At 37.8% G+C, this 24,370-nt stretch overlaps 4 protein-coding genes across 5 annotated transcripts in view; 1 reads left to right on the plus strand and 3 right to left on the minus strand.

Moving 5' to 3' along the window:
- The window catches only part of LOC133529207 (flotillin-2), a 405,995-nt gene that overhangs the window by 27,758 nt on the left and 353,867 nt on the right, over window positions 1-24,370 (plus strand). The window lies entirely within an intron of this gene.
- Window positions 3,868-7,157, minus strand: LOC133529212 (glucose dehydrogenase [FAD, quinone]-like). The gene is made up of 3 exons (XM_061866889.1): window positions 5,364-7,157; window positions 4,403-4,630; window positions 3,868-4,230 (listed from the first exon to the last, which is right to left on the minus strand). The coding sequence occupies exons 1-3, from the start codon at window positions 5,608-5,610 to the stop codon at window positions 4,028-4,030; spliced, it is 678 nt and encodes a 225-aa protein (XP_061722873.1). The 5' UTR covers window positions 5,611-7,157; the 3' UTR covers window positions 3,868-4,027.
- LOC133529196 (glucose dehydrogenase [FAD, quinone]-like) lies at window positions 8,543-16,811 on the minus strand. Its single transcript, XM_061866857.1, has 5 exons — window positions 15,512-16,811; window positions 13,829-14,056; window positions 12,571-12,703; window positions 10,557-10,676; window positions 8,543-10,123 (listed from the first exon to the last, which is right to left on the minus strand). The coding sequence occupies exons 1-5, from the start codon at window positions 15,825-15,827 to the stop codon at window positions 8,869-8,871; spliced, it is 2,052 nt and encodes a 683-aa protein (XP_061722841.1). The 5' UTR covers window positions 15,828-16,811; the 3' UTR covers window positions 8,543-8,868.
- On the minus strand, window positions 17,401-24,036 carry LOC133529197 (glucose dehydrogenase [FAD, quinone]-like). Its single transcript, XM_061866858.1, has 5 exons — window positions 23,767-24,036; window positions 20,205-20,432; window positions 19,196-19,328; window positions 18,888-19,007; window positions 17,401-18,784 (listed from the first exon to the last, which is right to left on the minus strand). The coding sequence occupies exons 1-5, from the start codon at window positions 24,008-24,010 to the stop codon at window positions 17,500-17,502; spliced, it is 2,010 nt and encodes a 669-aa protein (XP_061722842.1). The 5' UTR covers window positions 24,011-24,036; the 3' UTR covers window positions 17,401-17,499.

Here is a 24,370-nt window from a genome sequence, read left to right on the forward strand (position 1 = left end):
CAGCGACACACAAAAAGCGATATACAAAAAGGGGTTGCCAGTGTTAATTTATTCCCCTCAAAGCAGAGGAATTTTAACCACATCCTATTACTTAGCTATCAATCATTTGGAAGTGTGTATGTAGATATTAAATTTGTAGCAAAAGCTTTCAAGGTTTCTTTTAGGGACTTTGCATTTCTGTTCTTTGTGAAATAAGGTTTAAATAAATAAATGGTTCTTTTTTATTTTACAAATGTGCACAAAATAATAGCAATAATTTTCTGAGCCTATTTACAAAGAGTGGCGTTAAAATTTTGTTAGCAACATATCAATGTAAACTGTAGCTGAAACTTTCCGTCCATCTCGCAGATAGAAGCGGATCAGTCGGAAATCTATAACGAATATTACACAAAATAAAAATATGAATTTAAAATGTAATTTTATAAAAGACAAAACATAATTTGAAATAAAAGAATGAAAAACTAAAAATGAATATAATTTTCTATAGTCATACAAGGAACTTAAAGTAAGCATATTAATTTTATCAATGTTATTGGTCATGCCTCATTTGGAGGAAAAAAGATTCATATCACCTGGCAACATTTATAAGTATTGGCGGCTCACGAAAATTTGGATTTTTGTATTTACAATTACGTAAAAATATCCCATTAAACTCGATACTTACGCGTGAAATGTTATATCAGGCGGTTTGTTTTTATTCACTGATGTGTTGTGACACCCATTCACCGCACAAACAATCATCTTTCTTGTATTTTTTAATTTATAACCGAGAGGTGTAGGTACACAAACCAACTCGACCTTGAGTACTTCGAGGGCCGTTCGGATACGATGACAAGAGTGCGACATTATGTCGTACTCGAAATGGCTTCACTAGGGATGTACAGACTAGGCATCTATGCTAATTATAAATCTATGTTGGCACCCATATTACCCATACCCATGTACTCATACATCTCAATTCTTGTCTCTGTCTGTCTTAGGTCTGTAACCACACAATTGCTCAGCTGCATGAAAAATTTCAACTTGCTAGGTCATCTGGAAGTGGGTTAGGTTTTTGATTTACAGTCAGTCAGTAAGAAAAATCGCGATTTGTTAAATCTTAATAACCGGTTGAGATATTTATGAAATGTGGTGTTCTAGTTAACCTGAGTCTTGATAATTAAACCAAATTTCATGTTTATGTTTAATACATTTTGAGTTACGTAGGGATCAAAAGTGGTACCAAATGGTTCGTGTAAAATAAACACACGGTCGCTGCGTCGCCCGTTCTCTTCTTTTGAATTTGGCTTGACACGCTGCCGCGTGTCTAGTTTTTCGTTATTTTGTACTACATACAGGTCAAACTAAAGTCTCCGACGTAAGAGTAGGCGGGTATTACTTATGTATAATTTATTTATCTTCTTTATTGGCAGTAGACAGTAGTCTCGTCTATCGCAAATATTGAATTGTCAGTCATTGTGTATGAAAATGGTGAGTCGTTATTATGCGGGCTTTGAGTGGACGATCCACTACATGTTTTTTTTATGCATGTCAAACTCATACTTCTCTATTGCTAATTTCGGTACAAAAATCTATTTTAAATACAACGGGAAACGGTACAGTTAGTTTTATTTCTATAACATAGTTATTACAGTGACGTTAACGTCAAGATACATAGATTGGTTGTTTCACCTAGCTACAAATACTAACGGGTTAGGACAATTCATGTGCCAGTTCTTATGAATTCACCTGTCTTAGATACTCTTGACTTGGCCATACCAAGTTCAAGGTTTGTGAGGTTAAGTTAAGATTGATCATTTAGTTTGAGCGTTTAGTATTTTCTGTCAGATTGTTTTTTTTTTCATATTTTGATATACCACTTTTAGCAACGTTAGTGTTCTAATTGTATACAGTATCTTCATAAAATATTACACTAGCTACTGTTCATATATATAGAACTCATTTTCCTTATTCTGTGACACACTTTGTTGATAATTCTCTGTTTTCCATTTCCAAGCTTGTTTAAGTAGATCCGCGCCTTTTTCGCCGATCATCATGGCCGGCCCATTAGTGTGTGCAGCTATATGTCTAGGAATTATACTGCTGTCGATGACCCGTAGTTTTTCTATTCCATACACCTTCAGTTCATTGTCTACTACGGCGTCTGGGTCAGAGACTGGGCCCATCTTGCATGTCGCTATTTGGTGATGCTCCGTCTGCGTGAGCTGGCGTAGCGCACATTCCCAGAACTCATCTGTATTAAATGTTCGATTTCTACATTCCGGAAAATCCGGCTGGAATAATGCTGATCCATATTTTTTAAACGGTGGCAAGTTACCCATTTTAATTACATATCGAATTCCGGCAAGCATTGTTGCTACGTCTCTCGGATGTGTTAGGTAATTGTGCACAATTATCGGTGGGCTTAACGGATTCTTATCCCTTAATTCTAAGTAGCCTCTGGATTTTGGATATAAGAGCATTGGAAAGGTGCTCCAGGTTTCTCGATTGACGATGGGTCCGTAGGCGGGGTTGAATACGTCGTCTCTTATCCTCATTCCTTGCCGGATGGCTCCACCTCCGTCGGAACCGAGTGAACCTCCAATGGATAGCAACTCGAGGTCTACATAAACATCATCTTCATGCGGCACTTCCGTTTTAATGTAGCCAAGTCCTTCGACTCCACCAGGAGAAGCAAGCGGACCATCACCATAATTAATCCACCTTATTATATTGGGTAGATTAGCCTCTCTCGATTCTATTAAACTGATGTTCGACGTATTTAACGTAAACACTATCCCGTCAAATGAAATGTGATCATACAAAGTCCTGCCAACGCTTAAATTTTGAAGTACAGTTATGTTAAACTTTTTTAAGTGGTTCTCTGGGCCGATTCCTGATAACATGAGAAGTTTAGGCGATTCTATAGGTCCTGCTGATAAAATAACTTCCCTCCTTGCTTTTACCGTGTATCTCATGCCATTTCGTACGTATTCTACACCAGTTGCGGTTTTGGTAGCTTTATCAATAACCACCTTTGTAGCTCTGGTTTCTGGCAAAATGTGCAGGTTTTTCCGGTTTTTGTGGGGATGTAAATACGCTTTAGCAGCGCTGTGGCGATGACCCTTGGAAGTTGTGGTCTGCGCGTATCCCAAGCCTACTTTGTCGGGGTCGTTGTAGTCGACTGTTTTATCGCCCAGAATTCTCCCAGCAGCCAAAAAAGCTTGTATCAAACGGGTTCTAAAATTAGAAAATAAATAACAGCTATTATAATTGGTCATATACTAAAGAAAAAGTGACTCAGCTATCCAGTGGCGGAGGCCGGATTCGAACCGGCATCTTCAGCTATCGTGGCTGACGTCATGGACCTTTAGGCCAAACCTTCACTATATATTATATACTTAGGTAGGTTATGGATCAGTGATCTGAAATAAACGGGTTTTTATTTATTTAGTAGTGTATTGTATAGTGGCCACCAGATACGAGTATATCGGAGCGGCCAAGGTGGTCAAAATTTCTAAAAATGCATTTTAGTCTTGATAACAGAGGCTTAGTAGGATTGGCCTCCTTGATTTATCCGATGGCGACTGTGTAATAGTGTGATTACTTAAAAAAACCACAAATCAAAACATTTGATAAAATAATCTGATTTGTTCCCAAATACCAAAGTTAAAAAAAACAGCGACTCAAATCATCTTAAAAGTATTATTTATTTATACTCGCAACACATTTAGACAGTTGTTAAACGCAGCACAATTATTTACGAAAATACTGTGTCTCGATATTTGTTTAAAACATCATCAGATGATCAGTTTCATTTCCGATGTTAAGAAAAGCAATAGGATTTTTTATGGCATATTCGGCCAGTTGTGTGCAGAAACTCACCTCAATGGTGGATTTTCAATAGAAACTTTTCCACTGTGACCTTTATAGGGATTTTCATTGTTTTGCATGAGGTTTGACCTTTCTAGTTTCATGTAATATGGCAGCACGTCCTCGTATGACCTACAAACCAAAGACTTTACGAGAATTGTTCTGAGAATTATGGCTAATAATGTTTATGGCGATAGGACAGGATACGAAAATTAACAAGACAGTTATCTACTGCCAATACGAACCAGCCGTAATTCCCGTCCCGAGCTATTCTGTCCCAATCCTCGGGCCGCCCTCTTGTATAAAGCATGTAATTGATGACACTGGTACCGCCAACAGCGCGGCCCCGGGGCCAAAGGCAGCGGCGGCCTTCCATACCTGGGGAACATTTAAAAAATGCTGTTGTAACAGGAATATGGAAATTCGACCAATGTTGCCTTCGCTAGCACCATCATCTTTTCGTTTGAATTGCGAACATGCTTTCTAAACAAGATTGCGAGGATACGGTGTTGTTGCTTTAAACTAGAGGCTTAGATAGGTAGGTAGGTACCTAAACACACGCCCGGCTGTGGCTCCGTCCTGTACTGCCACGCGTACTCCGTCCGTTGGAAGTAAGGCGCGAGCGCTGGCACGTCGGTGAGGATGTTCTCCGCTCTGCCTGCCTCCAGCACCAGCACTGTGACGTCACGTTGCTCGGTCAATCTTGAGGCCACAGCGCAACCTGCCGAGCCTGCGCCTACCACCACGTAATCGTATTCTGCCCACGCGTCCGTTTGACCTGAAGTAATAATTGCAAGATTATCTATATCTGAAAACACCCTTAGCGTGTTTGAACTATATTACTCTCATAGAGGCCCACCACCCTGAGTGCTTGAAGTGTTCTGCCTAATAATTAGCCAGATTATATCTGTAATTTGACAAATTATTTTACTTTTAAACAGTGACTCTTTGTCGAATGTTAAATTTTTGAGACGATTATAACGAGACGAGAGTTAGGCGATCTTTATCTATTACCTTTTTATCCGATTATATTATGTATAAGTATATTATATATTTACGTTGTAATGCAAATTACGGTTGTGGGACATACGCACTTTCAATACCAATATTGAGCGTGCGTAATTTTGTAAACCGCATTATTGTCACTCCGGTTTTATGACGCAACGCCGTATGGAACTGGATTTTCACGATGCGATTTTGTGACCATGACCGTTTTAAAGGAAATTATCTGTCTCATATTTCATGAACAAACATAATCTCGTTATCTGCTTAGGAAACAGTGCTTAATTGCTCTTACTCTGCATGCTATTTTCTAAGAGAAAGTGTGGAATTATCATCATAAACGTCAACTTTCTATGAAAAAATGACGTATATAATGACATTACTGACACTTCGACACCTCCACACTTTGTTCGGTCAAAGTAGGTGCAAAGGTAGCTTAGACGGACTTTATTATCCTCTTAAAAATGCATGAGCAAAATCTTGAAACAGGCGAATTGACGCTTACTTACCGCCAGGCAACGGATATGTATCTCTCAGAAATCCGAAAAAATCAGTAGATGTCGTAGTTAGTCGTCTTGCTGGTGAAAGAGCCCTCATAGCCAGGTCCATCATGGCTCCTCGAGGTCTCGTTTGGGATGTCGAATTTGAGGGATCTTTAAACTGGAAGACTCCTTGCGATCGTATTAACATATCTTGCTGGCATTTTGATATTACTAATGCCTGTAGTAACATTAATGTTCCAAGTAGACGTAACATTGTAGGATTTAAAATGTTCTAAATAGAAATTGGAATTAACGAACACTTGTTATATTCTTCATTTATTGCTATAAAAATGATATTCCGTCCTTTCCATGTTTTAAGTTTCAGGTCCTTTCTGAACTTTAAATCCTAATCACGAGGTAGACTCCCCTTTTTACACAATATACGCGATATAATCTATTCAATTTAACCTATAAAAATAATATTTCCGACTATAAGGTACACTGTATTCCAAAAGAAAATCTCATATCTGATTATTCCGTATGCACTTTTACTACAAAAATACTCTTGTAATTCAATATTGCGCCGCTTTTATAAAATTTGCACCACCACGAAGAAAAGTTTGCTTCACACCATATTCTAGCAAAACGGCTAGTATTACGAGCCCTTATGAGTCAAATTTCCTTAAACATGTAATTGCAATTGCACCGTGTCAAGGCGGCGATCGGTGGATAATTGACGTCGAAGATATGTTTACACTTTTGCTTTTTACTTCTTTGTAATAAGGCGAAAAATGTATACATATCTTTGACGTCGACTCAATATGCGAACTCAGAACGGGCTCAAGTAGAGCATGGACTAAAAACAGGTGACAAGGGAATGTAGATCTTGGTTACAAATCTTAATATCACTTTTAAATACATCGAATTTCAGATCCATTATGATATTGTTTTGTGTGAGATAACATTAACGACAATGTTAATTTTTTTATAGTGGAAATTTAGATAGTATACGATTTGTGTTAGTAGTCCATACGGAAATAATTTTACGACAACAATTGCAACGAAGTTTTGCCTACATTTTAACGCGTATGATTATTATTAGATCTTTAAGAGGAATTCCTAGTTGCGATTGTTCCATACAAACGGTCTCGACTGTTTCCTTCCTGGATTTTGAACCTAGAGCAATGATTTTTAAAATAAGATCAATATCATCAATATCTGTGCCGCTATGTTTTGCTTTTTTGGATTATTTTATATTAGAAGGACTTACAGCGCCTCGAAAATCGCAAAAACGGCTCAATTGAATTGGCTGCAAAAAAAAAGGCCTAGTGTACAAATATGACAACAAATATCAAAAAATCAAAACATAGTGGCATAGATTATTACTTCCTCTTGCAGTTTCCTAAATTTCATAATGATTGGTTGCGTTTTGGAGGAAGAAACAGTCGAGAGCCAAACCTCGATGTTTGAGTTTCTTAAGTGGGAATTTTAGTCCGAGCTGCAGTTGTCCTTATTGCACACACGCACTCCCGCCCACCGCAGCGCGACAGAAACATAGCTTCAAAAAAATCGAGATTTGAAAAGTTTCTCAGCTAGGAATTGCTCTTAAGACAGAAGAAAGGTAAGGAAGAAGGAGGTTGATAATTTGAAATTGAAACTGCTTTTTAACCGACTTCAAGATTTCAAAAGAGGAGGTTATCAATTCGGTTGTGTTTTTTTTTTAATGTTTGTTACTCCATAACTCCGTAATTTCTGAACCGATTTTGAAAATTATTTTTTTGTTTGAATGTATATATATACAGATTGGTCCCGTTTTTTTCAAAACTCAGTTCTGATGATGGGATCCATGAGGAATCGAAGGAACTCTTCAAATGTGAAAGGCATGCATATAGTGATTTTTGTATTTTCTGTAACAAATCAAGCATTTACATTTAAAAAAGTGACATTTGACGAAATGGAACTGCTGATGATGATCAGAATGGAACTCTTCGACGACGCATAGTACACGTTTGGCGATTTCTCCTCTTCGCTGTGTTTGTTAAGTAAATTAAATTTTCAAAACAATTTTTTGTCAGGTTCGAGTTCTGACGATGGGGTCCATGAGGAATCGAGGGAACTCTTCAAATATGAAAGGCATACATATAGTGATTTTTGTATTTTCTTTGACAAATCAAGCATTTAGATTAAAAAAAGTGACATTTAATGAAGTGGAGTTGCTGATGATGAACAGAACGGAACTCTTCAATGATGCACGTTCACGTTCACGTTTGGCAATTTGTTCTCTTTGCCAAGCAGTTAGGTTTTCAAGGCACATTTTTATATTTCTATCCTATTTAGTTTTTTTAATAATTATCTGGTGCTTTATTTCATGCATGATTTGAAATAATTTATCTTAAATACAGTCGAATACCCTATTGCGGGTAGGTATCTTACCAGTTAACCATAGGGTAAAATCTGAAATGTGTCAAGGTGGGTGCAGTCGAAAAAAAAAATATGTTACCTCCTTTTCTACATAATTAGGCGTAGGACGCTGTCTTTTTCATTTCATTGTATGAAATCTCAAATCAACAATAATCTACCTTTCACTGGTCTCCCTCAATGAAGTCGGTTTTTTTTTCTTAAAAATTATGTTTGTGAACTCTTCTAGTACTATGTGCTTACTTTAGTTTAGTGTAATATGATTCAAATACAATAAGTACATACATACATTAAGGGTGGTCCAATGGTAATTTATCACATTAAAGGCATTTCTGACGTCGCAAGGTAAACCGCATGCAGTGTAAGGACTTAGTCGTCCGTAGTTCATTGTCATATCACTCATATCTCAATGAAAACACGCTATCAGTACTTTATTAAAACATATTAAATATAAAACAATATTTTTAATATTTTTAATTTACCATAATGCATAACTTATTTTTGAATACATTAACTTACAAACTACCTACTTAATCTAAAATTACTTGCGAGTGTATGACTGAGTTATAACTAGTTCTGCACACTACTTGTAACAGGTTCATTGTTATGTTTTTACCTATTTATGGATAAGTATCTAATCATCTCGTATACCTGCAGGAATGGGTGCCCTTCGACCTTCGATAGTTAGTAAAACGATGATTTATTTTGCGTCAAAAAATTGGTAAATAAATATGTACTTTATCTTGTCTTCGTTTGATTAAAAATTCGACATCGACTTTGCATCACAGGGAAATAGGAGGCCTTATAGACATAGTAATCGGTTGTAAAAAGCGCATATTATATGTTCGCCAAATAAATAAAAAATCTGTGTACTGTATAGTATAATAAATCTTAATGATTGCAGTCTTGTTTTGTGTGTTAGCCTATAGGCTTCATGGTCAATACCCACTGGTCACTATTGCAGTATCGAAGACATATATGGGTAAGGTCTGAAGCCCTGGGAGTCATCGCGCTGACAACATAAAAGTCGTCTGGTTTCTGACCGTGAAAGATTATTACTTTGATAGCAAATAATTTTGGTTGAGTCGTGAATATCGTTTGTAGACTTCAGATTTTATCGTCTCCAATCTTCCTTTATCATATCAGCGGCTTTTTCGGCGATCATGATAGCTGGCGCGTTGGTGTGCGCAGAGATGGTCCGCGGGATGACGCTGGAGTCGACGACGCGTAGGTTTCGTACGCCGTATACTCGTAGCCTTGGGTCGACGACGGCGCGAGGGTCACTGGCGGGACCCATGCGGCACGTGGCGATTTGGTGGTGCAGCGTCGCTGTGAGCGTGCGCACCGCACACTCCCAGTAGGCGTCCGAGTCGAAGGGTATCTCGCGGCAAGCCGGGTACTGCGCGCGGTGTAACTTGGCACCAAACCGCTGGAACGGCGCAGTAGCCGCCAGGGCCTGCACGTGCCGCACTGCTGCCACGAATGCGGCCACGTCTTGCCCGTACGCGTCTGAGAGATAGTTCCCCCGCATGCGCGGATGGCTCCACGGGTTCTTGTCTTTCAACTCAATAAAACCATAAGATTTGGGATGCAGCAACATTGGGAACACACTCCATGTATCCTTAGTTCCTAATGATCCGAATGCTTCATCAAAAACTTTTTTTTTTATTCTCATGCCTTTGCGTACGGCTTTGCTGCCCCCAGGACCGCCGTCTGCGATGATTGATCCACCAATACTGATAAGTTCCATATCGGGAACAAGTTCGGGGTCGTCGGACACTGGCGTTTTAATATACCCTATACCTTCAACTGCCCCTGGAGATGCGAGGCTGTTGTCGCCGGTATGAAACCATTGCACAATAGAAGAAATTTGAGTAGCTTCCCGTTCAGAAAAGCTTACACCAGTGGTATTGAGTTCAAAAATAAGACCCGGAAAGCATATATGATCGTATAGCATTTTGCCTACAGGCAAATCTTTTATTAGAGGTACTCCAACTTGATTTAGATGCTCTTTCGGTCCTACACCAGACAACATCAGGAGCTGTGGTGAAGCTATTGGTCCCGCAGATAGTATCACTTCTCTACGCGCCCGCACTGTGTAAGTTAAGCCGTTTCTCGAATATTCCACACCATACGCAGTGTTCGTTTGGGAATCTATTAGTATTTTGGTGACAGTACTTAGAGGCAAGACATGGAGGTTCCGCCTCTTCTTGTGGGGGTGTAGAAAAACTTTAGCAGCACTTTGCCGGTGTCCGTGGTTTATGGTTACTTGCACTTTCCCAAAACCGAAACCGTGGGGAGCGTTGTAGTCAACTGTAGGATGTCCCAGGATCTTGCCGGCTTCCAAAAATGCTTTGATAAGCTTTGTTCTGAAATTAAAAGAATAATAGGTACTTTAATTACCTAGTATAATTTATTTACAAACATGTAACACAATTTTAGTAATTCTACATTTAATAAGGCACGGGAAAAGCTATTTTTACGCATATTTATTTATGTTAATGTATAACCTTCTAACCATCGACAGGGTCTAGTTAAATGTTCATGGTTTTCGAGATAATCGAACTTGGGCCTAAACCGACAGTGACAGTGCAAAAATATGATAACATGGAGCTGATTTGATGATGCAGTCGAGAGGTAGCCAAAGAAACTTGGTGATGGAAAAACGTAAATACATTGAGTTTAGGCCCATTTGAAAGGTCTCGAAGTACTTGATAGACATGCAAAGGAAAAAATGTACAGACGTCAAAATAAGTGTATAACAAACAATATTTTTGGCGGTTTCTTGTATTATTAACTTACTTTACGGGTACAAATTCAACGGGTAGTTCCCCTCCTTGGCTTCTATACGGATTCCTTTCAAATCCTTTTAAGTTAGCTCTCTCAGACTTCTTGTAATATTCTAGAACCTCATTATAGGACCTGTAATCATAAAAAAGTAGGTACGTATGTAGAAACAGGAACAAGAAATAGGTGTATCGTCAATAAATAATCACAACAAGCACATTTTCATGTAAAATGTTGCCAAGACGAAACCATAAGAACTGTCAAAAAGTTATCAAATCTATTATAGAGCCGAGCTTCTAACTCTACAAGCGATACAAGCCCTAACTTCATAAACTACACCTTAGTCAAAATATATGGCTTGGCCGTTTCACTGCCGTCACATGGGCGTAAATGTCTTATTATACAATACTTATTGTAGAAATAACATGGTCTTGGTAACTATTTACATAAAAATGTTGTCAAAACTATCTACATACCAAATTTCAACTAAATCGGTTCAGCGGTTATTGATTCCCTATACAAATTTCCATTCCCCCTTTTAGTATATAAATTTTTAGGCCCTAAGGGGGTCCCCTAAGGCCCTTAGGGCCTAAAAATTTCAAGTTTTTTTTTTGTTTGTGTACTAATACTATGTAGGATTACATACCAAATTTCAGCTTCCTAGGCCTTCAGGAAGTACCCTAAGGGTTTTGATGATCATCATAATTCATAATAATTTATTTGCGAAAAAAAGAGTTACAATAGTTCGTACATTATATTTTCAAGAAAGTCCATCCTCTTAGCCGTCCATACACAGCATGCAAATCTTACTAACTAGCTTAAATATGAAATATTTTATAAAATAACAATTTTATTTACAATCATACCTAAAACAACAACATAATTTAATAAATGATTTACAACGCCTTCAGATCAGAAGTAAAAAATAAAATAAAGAAGGGGGTGCATAAACATATAAAATTTAATTGAAATATAATGTCAAATATAAATAATAAAAGAATTAACTAATAACCAGAAACAATAATTTGATGTCAATTTTTTGCTTTAATTTATGTTGTCTAAGAGAAACGTCCCTACATTATAGTACTGTTTTTTCGCAACAGTTCTGCTACATTTTTCGAAAGCTATTAAAAGGTAGCCGTTGAATTTCGGGCGGCAACTTGTTAAAAGTTTTATACACATTATATAGCACTGCTTTGAGAAAAACTAAGTCCTTGGAACGTAATTGTGTGCCAGTCATTCGGGGTTTCTAGTGTTTCGAGGGTATATGTGTTTTTTAACAAAGACGCAAACCTCTAAAATATATAAACAAGGCAGGGGTAATATATTTAGTTTTATAAAAATGAGTTTACATGATTCGTCTGGGGCCACACCAAATATTGCCCTCACACATTTCATCAGTGAGTGAGTGACTGAGTGAGTGAGTCAGTGACGAAATCGGGGTTTTTTAGATATGAATAAAATCTAAAGTATGAGAGCTAACCAATTGAAATTTTTTATGCTTAATAGGTCCACTGTTGACATTATATCCCGAGAATTTTGTTTGTCTGGTATAATCCAAACCAAAGTTATGAGGGTTCAAAAAAACGACGAAGCGCTTCGAGAAAAGGTAGGTAGTGCCCTTGCGCTTTGCTTTGCTCGTCTTGGCGCGGGCACTACCGTGCCTCCAGATTAAAATCCAAAATTGGTCCCTGCAATTTTGACTTAATTTCAACTGTTCTTGTCTACTCCAATATCTATAGGTACAGTCGCCAGATATATGTGAGCGGCCGAGGTGCTCAAAGCTATCTGAACACTCTCTAGCGCCTTGACATTAGAGCCGTGTTCAGATATTTGTGGGCACCTTGGCTGCTATGATATAGCTAGTAGTATTGTAGAGTCAGCAGCAGAAGTCGCGCTAAGCGGGTAAGGAGCGTTTACTTTCTAAGGCTGTTTTAATATCATGTTAACCGCCTAAGTAAACATTTTTTTAACATCTCTTTCGTTTACCATTTTGTGCTGCCTGACTGTGTTGCCAATAAGTCATTACCATCCATAATTCCCGTCGGCGGCGATGCGATCCCAGTCCTGCGGGCGGCCCCGAGTGTAGATCATGTAGTTGATGACGCTCGTGCCCCCCACCGCCTTGCCCCGTGGCCAGAAGCACCTCTCGTTCTTCATACCTGAAAAAGTTGATTTCTTATTTAACATACAGGAATATGGTTACGGAATTTTTGAATGTGGTCTACATTTAAAATTTAAATCATGTAGTAGTACTGTAATGGATTTTTTTACCGCGGGGGTCAATTTCTTTGTTCTTCTAACTAATGGGATGGATTCTTTCGAAAATCGATCAAATCTGTCGGAGCAAACGAGATGTTTACAAAGTTTTTACAACGTCAGTATTATTTATTTATTAAAAGTAATTATCATTATCTATTCCGAATCAAGACTATACATATTTTATAGAAGATCCACCGGATATAGTTTATTTATAGAATAATGAACCTGATTTTCGATGTTAAAACCAATTGTCTTCTCAAAATGGTTTACACCTAAAAAATATTCCTTCCTTATAAAGCTTACAAACGGTGAAGTAACAATAATAAATGACATATAGCCATGAACCTCATTCGTTTACTAAATATTAGCACATTGTTGATAATATGTAGTACTAACGTATACCTATATTGCTATCTCACAAAACCGATGTTTGATTAGGCTAATGTCGAATTATGTCTTTTCCCCACCTTTTGCAAAAAGTGTTCCCAATGTCGATATTAATACGCAACACGATCACTTCTCACGTATTTTTTAACCCCTGACGAAAAAGAAGGGTGTTATATGTTTGACGCCATTGTCTGTCTGTCTGTATCTGGCATCGTAGCTCCAACGGGTGGACCGATTTCGATGCGGTTTTTTTTACGTTTGATAGAAATCGATTCAGCAGTTTGAAGAGTATCAGCTCTTTTTCAAAATGATGTGCGGCATTTTTGGCATATAATTGATATTTTTGGCATTAAGTGTAGGAGTTGTTTAATTTTTTTTAATTTAATACTTATTTATGGTGAGCATCTCCCAAAAACTCATAAGGGAGGTAGAGGATCGGTGCAAGGTTGTGATTTCATAGGAGTTATATAAACTAGCCTGAATATTCTAAATAATGTAATGCAATATTCTAAATGTGCTAAAATCTTTCTGAAATTGTACTGTATGTACGTATGCGAGTAAATATTTAGAATGATGCCAAAACTTCTCCAAAAGTGAAGTTGTGGACTGAAGTATAATTGAACAACTTAGATACTCACCCATGCATACACCTTCTTCACGTTCCATATAGTACTGCCAGGAGTAATCGGTAGATTGAAAGTAGGGTGCTAGAGCTGGGATGTCTGTAAGGATCATCTCCGGCTTGCCAGCCTCCAAAAGCAGCACAGTGGTGTTCCGATTTTCGGTCAGCCTTGCGGCGAGCGTGCTCCCAGCGGATCCAGCGCCTACGATTACGTAGTCGTATTCGGAGAAAGGCGCTTGAAGACCTGTAAAATGCAGTCAGATACTTCAATAGCTGAAATCATTATCAAGACATTGCACCTACAAAATCTTCTCTCCAATTTTCGTGATAATTTATCCCTGTACATTTATTATTTATTGATAGAGCGCCTTATGGCATAACTTCGTCATCACCATTTGTTTTTTTCTGTGTTGGGCAATGAAGATTTAATTAATAAATAGACAGACGGCAACGCGAGGAAGATGATAATGATGAATTAGACAGATTACGAGTATTTATATGTCAAATTTTTGGTGTTACTCCGAAGTAACTATTTGTATCTTACGATTCTTCTTTGCGCTTTTACATCGGTTTGTTATGGGTGATATAATAATGATCGAGTCAAAAATTCCAAGACGCAGGTCGAAGGCATATAAGAAATAAGAAAAAGACTTGTCGTATGCCGTTGGTTCCAGTTGAGAAAGACCTAACTATACCTACTATACCCAAAAACTGAGGTCGTTTACACTGGTCAAACACCGTTTCAAATCTAAATGGCTATTTTAATGGTAACATTGAATTAGCCTCAAAGGCAATAGGGAGAAACGAGTTGTTTTTGTTAAGATTCCTTTTTCCATAAACTAAAAAAACTTAAAAGTTTTCCTATAATAGAAATGCGGGTCAGTAGGTGCGACCAATTAGTAAATTTAATTCTCAATTCTCAAGCAAAACATTCGCCCCCAACATAACTGTCTATGAATAAAAATCAGTGAATCTGCGAATCTTGGTCACTGACATGCGTTTGCGCCAAATCCTCCGCGGTTTTTCGGTCAGTAAAAGTAGTTTTTAAAATAAATAGAATGTCGTATTTCCGTTTAAATAAAGAAAAAAAGCCGACAAGAAACCATTATTATGAAAAATATTAACCATTTATTATACTTTTCAAACGGCCGGCAAAGTTTTTGCTCAGTTCTTTGACCGCTTCGCGAATGGCATTGACCTTGCAAACCAGAATATTATCATAAACGACATCTGTAATTTATTATTCATACTTGAAAGTATAAACATAATGCAAAAGCTAAAATAGAACAGTAGGTAATTAATTATTATTTTAGTTGTCTAGTTCAAACACGCTCTTTGGTGTTTTTAGGTTAGTTATAAAATGGTTGTTTCTTCGTTTCTAAGGGTTAATTAAGGCTTCGTTTACGTAAAAATTAAAGCCTTGCTATTTTCTATGTTATAGATAGGAATCTGACATAATGACTGGTACTGTAGGTAAGCTGCAAGATAACTGCCCTCCCCCCCCCCGCATGAAACAGAAACTTGTTTGCAGGGGGGATGGGGGATCAGTTATCACTGCAGTACATACAAACACGTGAAAAGTAAAAAGTCAAGTGTAAGGCCATCCCACGTTTGGTTATTGAAATTAGCTATTTTACCTTGAAATTCTAAACCACTTTTCATTGTGTTATGTGTACTTAAATATAAATTAGGTACTCACCTTCTGGAAGCGGAAATTGGTCCCTTAGAAAATTGAAGAGGTCTCCTGCATTTTTGAGCGCATGATTTTTCGCCACTGTTTTTCTGACGTAATCTATTATGGGGCTTTGAGGATGCGGCCACAGTAACTTAGCATTTCTGTCATTATTATCTTGCTTTAGTATATCTGAGCTCTTCTGTAATTGGTCACTGAAAGTTCTCGATAATAAATCTTCATATTCACTTAGTTCATTTTCTGTTTCAACAAACGCTTCTTCTGTAAATACTGAAATGAAAACTGACAAAAATAGGATGATGGTTTTTAATTTTATTATCATTTTGAAATAATTCACTATTCTTCGTAAAAGGTGTTATAAATAAAAAAATAAACAAATAACATGAGAGATTCGAAAAAGTAGCTGGCCCCGACAACGGCCCGTGCTGGTATGTCGGTTTGCGATGCGACACCCTGGCACCTGCCTTTGGGCACATACAATGTTAAGACGCGCCTTCGTAGCCATGGCGCGTATGGGCGTATTGCTAATTAAAGGTGGGGCTACTGTGCATGGGCATGGTCGCGCGTACTAATGAGCCGAAATTCTGTAAAAACAATCTAGGAGCCGGTTGCACAAAACCTAAAATCCTACTTCGTTACGAGGAAAGTAGACGATCGCTTCTCCATACAAACGTAGTACCAATTTTCCTCTCTGGATTATATATATTTTTACGCAGTTTGATGTATATCAACCATAGCTGCTCCTTATAAAATATATTCGCATTTATTTTCGCTCCTAACTCTTATAATAATTAAAAAAATATATATAAAAGGCAAACGAGGGCATAGCTGTGGTTAATATAAACATATTATATAAAAATATTTATCAACATCTATAACATAACCACCCTATAAATATATTCAGAAACGATAAACTAACGGCCTATATTAACAAACCTGTACTTTATCGATAACCGGTACCTCGATTACATTCAAATTTAGAACATCTCTGAGAAAAAAAGAAATTTGATTTGGCCTCTATTCTATATAAGTCCAAATGACATTTTATTCGAAATGAAGTGTCAAATGCAATCAATTTTTACATATTTCGCAAGTTACTTGATATCGAACGATATGGCAGTCGGCCCTGACTCTAGTTTTTCTCTGAATAAAAAAAAAAACGGATACGTGACATGCGCGAAAAAGTTTGCATAACCCATTATGACGTTTAATTAGTTTGTAAGAATAAAATTACTTGGTATTGTTGAAGTTTGATATCGATGTAGATAAATTAGTGTGTTAGGGATTAAAATACTCGTGTGATCCTTTTATGAAAATCATTTCATTCGTTTCATAAACCCACACTCGTATTTTAATGCATTTCATTATGTAACAGTCACATAAACTACTATTATTATCCAGCGTGCAACTAGTAATGAAACACACAATCATGACGCACTGTACTCACATTCAACTAATTTTAATTCTGGGCCGCTGCGTATCTTGTCACAGCGAAATGATACAAAAGGTATGAAGGATTTCATGACTGTTAGTGTCTTTAGACTTAAGTACAACTTAGAAGATACGAAGCTACACAAGAGGACTCAAATTGGGTGACTTTACATGTCTTTGTTTTTTCGCAATATTGCACCTACTTTTTTTGCATCTGTAACCAAAATATTTTATTTTAGATTAACAGATTATTGTTATAATAGTACAAACGTGAACGTTTATTGCTTATTAATTTCACAGGTGAATTTGAGACTAGTTCATTCAAAACCAACCACAACACAACACACAACACTATGATTTATAACATAAAATTATTTAATTATCTCGTGCAGCATAAAAACTAAAACTTTAGGGTAGCAGACTGTCTTATTCACATAGGTACAACATATTTAAATTCAGAGGTATATGTTTGCTTATGTGTGTAATAAATACAAAGACTTATAGGTACTTAAGTACATCAAAGTAGTATCAGTCATCTCAGTACTAACTAATACTGAAAACATTCATGATCTGAGTAGACGTATTTGTGCTGCGTCTTCTTTTATCATATCGGCCGCCTTTACACCGATCATAATAGCGGGTGCATTTGTGTGGACGGACACTGTACGGGGGATAACGCTGGAGTCGACGACGCGTAGGTTGTGTATGCCGTACACTCGCAACCTCGGATCGACCACAGCCCGAGGGTCACTGGCGGGACCCATGCGGCACGTGGCGATCTGGTGATGCAGCGTGGCTGTTAGCGTGCGCACCGCACACTCCCAGTACGCATCTGAGTCGAAGGGCAGCTCGCGGCAGGCCGGGTACTGCGCCCGGTGCAGCTTGGCGCCCAGCCGCTGGAACGGCTCCGTGGCCGCCAGCGCCTGCACGTGTCGCACCGCTGCCACGAACGTTGCTACGTCTTGCCCATACGCGTCTGATAGATAATTCCCCCGCATTCGTGGATAGCTCCATGGATTGTTGTCCTTCAACTCGATAAAACCAAACGATTTAGGATGCAACAACATCAGAAACGCACTCCATGTTTCCTTATTATCGATCGTACCGTACGCGGCATCAAAAACTTTCTCAGATATCATCATTCCTCGTCTCACCGCTTTGCTTCCGTCCGGTCCCCCATCTGATACTAATGACCCGGCAATACTTATCAATTCTATGTCTGGGACATTCGCAGGGTCACTTGATACAGGAGTTTTAATATATCCGATTCCTTCTACGGCACCGGGACTCGCGGGCGGGCCGTCTCCGTATTGAAGCCATTGAGCGACAGTTTGAATACTTTGCGGAAGTTTTATCAATCGAGACTCACTCAAACTAAGTCCTGTAGTATTTAAAGTGTATATTACTCCTGGGAAACTGATGTGGTCGAAAAGCATGCGTCCGACCGGCAGGTCTTGAATGACAGGAATTCCGTGGTTACTCAAGTGATCTTTCGGTCCTATTCCAGACAACATTAGCAGTTGCGGCGATGCTATGGGACCGGCTGATAATATGACTTCTTTTCTCGCAGCTACATTCCTCTTTAGACGATTCCTGACATACTGTACTCCATAGGCCGTCTTTGTTGTATCATCAATTAAAACTTTAGTTACCCGGCTCTTTGGTAGAATATGAAGATTGGGCCTGTTCTTAATTCCGTGAAGGAAAGCTTTAGCAGCGCTTACTCTCTTTCCATCTAACGTAGTAGTTTGAACATATCCAAACCCAAGTTGTTCAGGAGAATTGTAATCGACTGTTGGGTGACCCAATAGTCGCCCAGCTTCCAAAAACGCCTCAATTAATGGTGTTCTGCAACATAAACGTGATTAATATAAACATATACCTATTATACGCGATTGAATGTGGCTTAAGATTATGGCTAAGAAAATTTACAAATCTGAAGATGACTGACCTGAATTTTGTGAATTCTACGTTCATTTCACCCTTTCTTCCTCGGTATGGAGAATCTTCCAACCCTCTCAAGTTCGATCGCTCGGATTTCTTGTAATATTCTAATACGTCATTGTACGACCTGTTGCAAAATTAAGTGCTAATGATAATTTCTAATTAATAGAAAAAATTATGCAATAACAATGACTAAAACACAAGTTCAACCGGTATACAATGTTTTGGTTGCTTCCACTTATGTAATTACTTAATCTTTAGCTGCATATCATTATAATGGGTAATTAAATTAATAATTATCATTCAAGTCGTTACCATCCAACGTTTCCATCAGCTGCTATGCGGTCCCACTCCTCGGGCCGGCCACGCGTGTATATCATGTAGTTGATGACACTGGTTCCTCCAACTGCTTTTCCTCTCGGCCAAAAGCACTTTTCGTTTATCATTCCTGTCATGAAATATCTTAATTAGTCCAATAAGTCAACTGAGAATATATCCTTAAGCATGTGTATATTTGTATAATATTTGAGCGCCAGCGCTATACAAAATTAACGCATGTCTATAGTTGGAGGTGATGTTTTGGGTTTAAAATTCCTAATCTTTGCTTTCTCCAATAAAATCGTGATGGTGGGCGGCCGATTTAGGGCACATTACCCAAACATGTTATCTCCGAATGAGTTGTTACATTAATTGGAACCATATAAATATGGTAGTAAATTTGCTTTTTCAACGGGCATGTTGCCCTTCACTCATGACGAAGTCAGCAGCAGTAGTCACTAGTAACTGCTGCATAATGGAAACCAAGCCTTTTGTTTACCAGATAAGGGGCTTAAGGCTTAAGCCCGAAAAATCACCTCAGAAAAAAGCAAACTATAAACAATCATGTTTCATATCGCCATTTAAAATGTAGTTTTAAATTGACGTTTCTTAATGTGTTAAGTGTTAACCACGTTTGCCTTAATGTTTTAAATTTTAATGTTATTTGTTTAATGTTTGTGTTTGTTTAATGTAAATACTAATTTAATTATGTAATTAAGAGTCATTATAGTATTTGAAATAATTGAGTTTTAATTTAATTAATTTAAATGTCTCATCAAAATACAAAAAAGATGTCAAAAGTCGTTATTTTCGCAACTATTTGATTATTTTATGAAATGCATATTTGTAATGAAAAGTGTTTTACTACGGCGAAAAGGGACATTTTATTAGTTCTAGTTAAAAATCTACTATAAAGTATCTGGAGTATTTTGGTAGCGCCATGGCTGCGACTTAGAGGCGAATAAACCATATTTATCACGTCTGTAATATAGAAAATAGTCTTTACCCATACAAACGCCGGGCTCCTTATCCATATAATACTGCCACGTGTAATCTGTCCTCTGGAAGTACGGCGCGATCGCAGGCACGTCCGTGGTGAACATCTCCGGCTTCCCCGCCTCCAGCAGCAGGACCGTGACGCCAGGGTCCTCCGTCAAACGCGCCGCCAGCGCGCAACCGGCCGAACCCGCGCCGACGATTATGTAGTCGTATTGGGTTAGTGGTTGTTTTAGACCTACAAAAAATTGAAGTGGTATGCCTTGGCTACGAAAAAAATCTTTCGAGAGTTTCGAGCGACTTCGCCAGCGATGGTGTAGAGCATTCGTTAGGAGTGTTTTTTTTTTTGTGGCCCTTGAGTTACGCGTTAATTCTCATAAACACGAGTAATGGCATTCTAATGTAATGATGCAAGGCACCTAGGTTTTACTAGGCAATCAAGTCGCTGGTTTTTGAATGATTTGATGTAATACGTAATTGCAATTGATTAATGGGCTGTATTGAGCCTCGTAACAGTTTTTCAAATGAAAATCGTTACGTAAATCGTCATTGGATTATTATCACTAAATAATCGATGTATTTACGGTATTCCTTCAACATGAATCAAGTCCCAAGTGGTTTGATTTATGGAGTTACAATTTCCAACGCCATCACAAATTATGTGTTTCTAATATAATCCTCTGACAATATAATTCTCTATTATGATATAATTACTAAAAAACAACTGTTCACATCATAACTATGTACTAAAGTACAAGAACGCAATGTATACCATGCATTCCGTTCATATATGTCACAATATCAGCATCATTATATAGTTATTTCCACGTAATCTGCATCGTTAAGAAAAATCGAATACTTGTATCGGTAGTAGTCTAGTGCAAAAGAATTAAACGATAACTTTTAATAACAAAAGAACACACTTTTCAAAACAGTTGCCATCATTTTGTGGTCTTCATCAGCAGTTCGACTAAGTACACAAGTTGGTGCACGAAATGTACGATTTACTATAAAAATACCCAAATCACGAAAAGCATAATGAACTTAATTACGAAATGTCCGTCATTTTATTACTTTTATATGTAATTGTCAAGCATCATGACAAAGGATCCGTCAGCATACCTATCTACAGCCAGGATTGAAAGCAGTGTGAACTTGGTAACTCGTTATGTTCTTGATCCCCACGATACAGGCTATGCCTAGTAAGGGGTTCACTGCAATGTGTTTTATTTGTATACCTTTCTGTTAAAAAAACATATTTAGATTTTTGATTAAATGACACTTACTTTTATCCATAATCGACACAATACATGGAAGGTGGTTATCTCAAATCTCCTCTCAATTTGTAATGATACTGGTTATGAAACGCAAAAAGAGGGTCGTTGTCTTGTTAAGGGTTACATAAAAATATACTAGTATAGTAAAATTACTACGTTTTCAAAGTTACCAAAATGCACCTTACAAAGAAATCAACTTCTTAACAAGATGCTCTAAAGGTTCGAATGACAAAATAAAAAAATATCGTAATATCATAAAACGCTTACACTAAATCTATATATGGCCCCTACAATTTGACCATAATTTTTCATCTGAGGAGTTCAATGACTTTATACTTGCACGACTATACTAAAATATATGTAACCAATCTTTTCCGGACGTCGACCCGCGAGACCCTTGTTGTACAAGTACAAGTGCTGACTTGGTTACTTTTTATCTCGGAAGATCCGAATAGGTATTAAATTTTCGAGTTGAATGCCTTCTTGAATACCCTGCATGCTTTGTTCCATGTCATGCACGAGATAGATTACATACCTACCTGTATACTTGCAGGTAGTTAATTTTCGCGTTAATGTAATAACTTCGGACCCGGGTACGTCCTTAAAGTACGTCCAAAAGAGAGATATGGGCATTGTGAATGTCATCTCGCTTTGTGTGGTAGGGTACAGCCAGTGGATGTCATTCCAGATCTAGAGCAGAGCCCAACTGGGGACGTACCTCCACCTTACAGAAAACAGCAGCCAAATAACTCATAGTCTTGTGTTCCTGCCGGTGAACAAGGTTCAGAGCTCAACGGAAGGGGGGGGGGGGGGGGGGGGGGGTTTAGAGTCGCCAACGCGCATGTAACTCCTTTGGAATTGCAGGCGCACATAGGCTACGGAGACTGCTTACCATCAGGCGGGCTGTATGCTTGTTTGCCTTCGACATAGTATAAATATATATATATATATTTCAAATTAGTGTCGTACTTTGATATGAAGAGCTACACAAGCCTCAAAGCTAATTATATCTTGATTTGGAACTATGAGTAATGTGATGGAATATTGCTATTTATGTACTTAACCTACTGCACAACAAACCACAAATATTTACAGAATGCTCTATTTGAGTATCTATTTATTTACAATTACTATCCGCTCACAATCCGAAAAAGGGTTGTTTTTGAAAACAGCTGAACCGATTTAGGTATAGTTAATAGATATTTGGTTTACAAGGTGCAAAGTTGTTGTTTAACCTCTCGTGCGAATGTTGATACCCGAACAAGCGAAATATACAAAAACTCGAAAAGTGGAATCATTTTTTTTATTAGGAAATGGTAGGCATTTGACCACAATCTCACCTGATGGTAAGTGCTGATGCAGTATAGGATGGGACATGCTTACCTAAACCATCTCTATTCACTCTCGATTTTATAAGGTCCAAATTATAGTGGACTGGGAATAGATTGCAGAAAGTAAATTGCGCTCCTTAGAATCTTAAGCGTTTCGAGAGTTTAAAGGCACGAGGGTTAAACTAACTTTGCTCTCGAGTGAAACACAAAATTTTACGCGACACCAACGCGAAGAAAATACTGCTTACTGTAAAAAATCTAACAAAATCACACCAAATGAACGTTATTAAATATTTATTATTTATTCAAAATCAATCATTATAATCATTCATAATCTTCACTTAAATATCAATTCTACCAGCCAACGTGAGAAAACAAGTTAAAATTTGTGTCAGATTACTTTGCCACTCTTGTTGCAACTTTCTTATTCGTTTTTGAATTATATAGAGAGCATTTACGGACTGGTGTGGTGAAAAATTATTTTTTGCTTTGAAAGATCATAGTTAGTCCGATTATATTCGGATCACGATCTGGTGTTGGGATCCTGTAGAAATCAAGGAAATTGTTCAAATATCATATGAATATGTTCAGGCGGGTCGTATACTTGTTTGCCACCGTCGTGGTATAAAAAAAAGGATAGGCCGATCTTATTAAGTGATTTGGGTACTTACATAGTGACGTGAAATGGAACACCATGAAATGATGGCATTTTGTTTCGTGGTCTCGGGTCTATCTTTGCTAAAGATTATTTATCATATTATGATGACCCGTGTATGACAAACTTAAATTGATAATATCGATAGATCCTAGACAAGAGATCCCTTGTGGATACATAATTACGACCCCAAGTTTTGACAGACTGAATCAACAGATCTATAATAGTTCTTCCTATAGTTCTACTTTCAACTAGACCTATGTTAAAAATAACTAGAAAAACATATGTAGCAAATCTATGTTGACTTACCATTGGGTAATGGGTACTGATCTCTCAGAAAATCAAAGAGGTCCATGGGGTCCTTCGGGTCATAGTTGGGGTTGACTGACTGCATCAACAGGTCAATAATAGGGCTTTGTCTATATGACTGCTTCCGCCTAGATCTGGCTTCTCTAAAGAATGTTGGGTATTGATATCCATTCACGGAGAAGTCAACAGTTAGAAGGTACGACAGAACTGTCCACACTATGAACGATTTGATCCTATGTGCCATTTCTTCAGTTCGATTTATGAACCTGCCTGTAACAAAGGAAGTTTTAATGTTACTTGTTTTTATATAAGGGAGACCTTCTGGACATAGATGAATAGGACGTGTCGCTGAGGGTATGTAACTATGTGCAAAGTCTCATTCCAATCGCCACAGTATTAACGGAGAAATTAATTATTTACGATTTAATACTTCGGAACAGCCTGTATGTAGATACACGGTAATTAAGAGGAATTCCTAGTTGCGATTTTTCCATAGAAATGCTCTCAACTGTTTCCCCCCTGGATGTTGAACCTAGAGCAATGATTTTTTCAAATAAGATCAATATCATCAATATCTGTGCCGCTATGTTTTGCTTTTTTGGAT

The sequence above is a fragment of the Cydia pomonella genome, chromosome 20 (genome assembly GCF_033807575.1).
Source record: "Cydia pomonella isolate Wapato2018A chromosome 20, ilCydPomo1, whole genome shotgun sequence".
Taxonomy (NCBI): domain Eukaryota; kingdom Metazoa; phylum Arthropoda; class Insecta; order Lepidoptera; family Tortricidae; genus Cydia; species Cydia pomonella.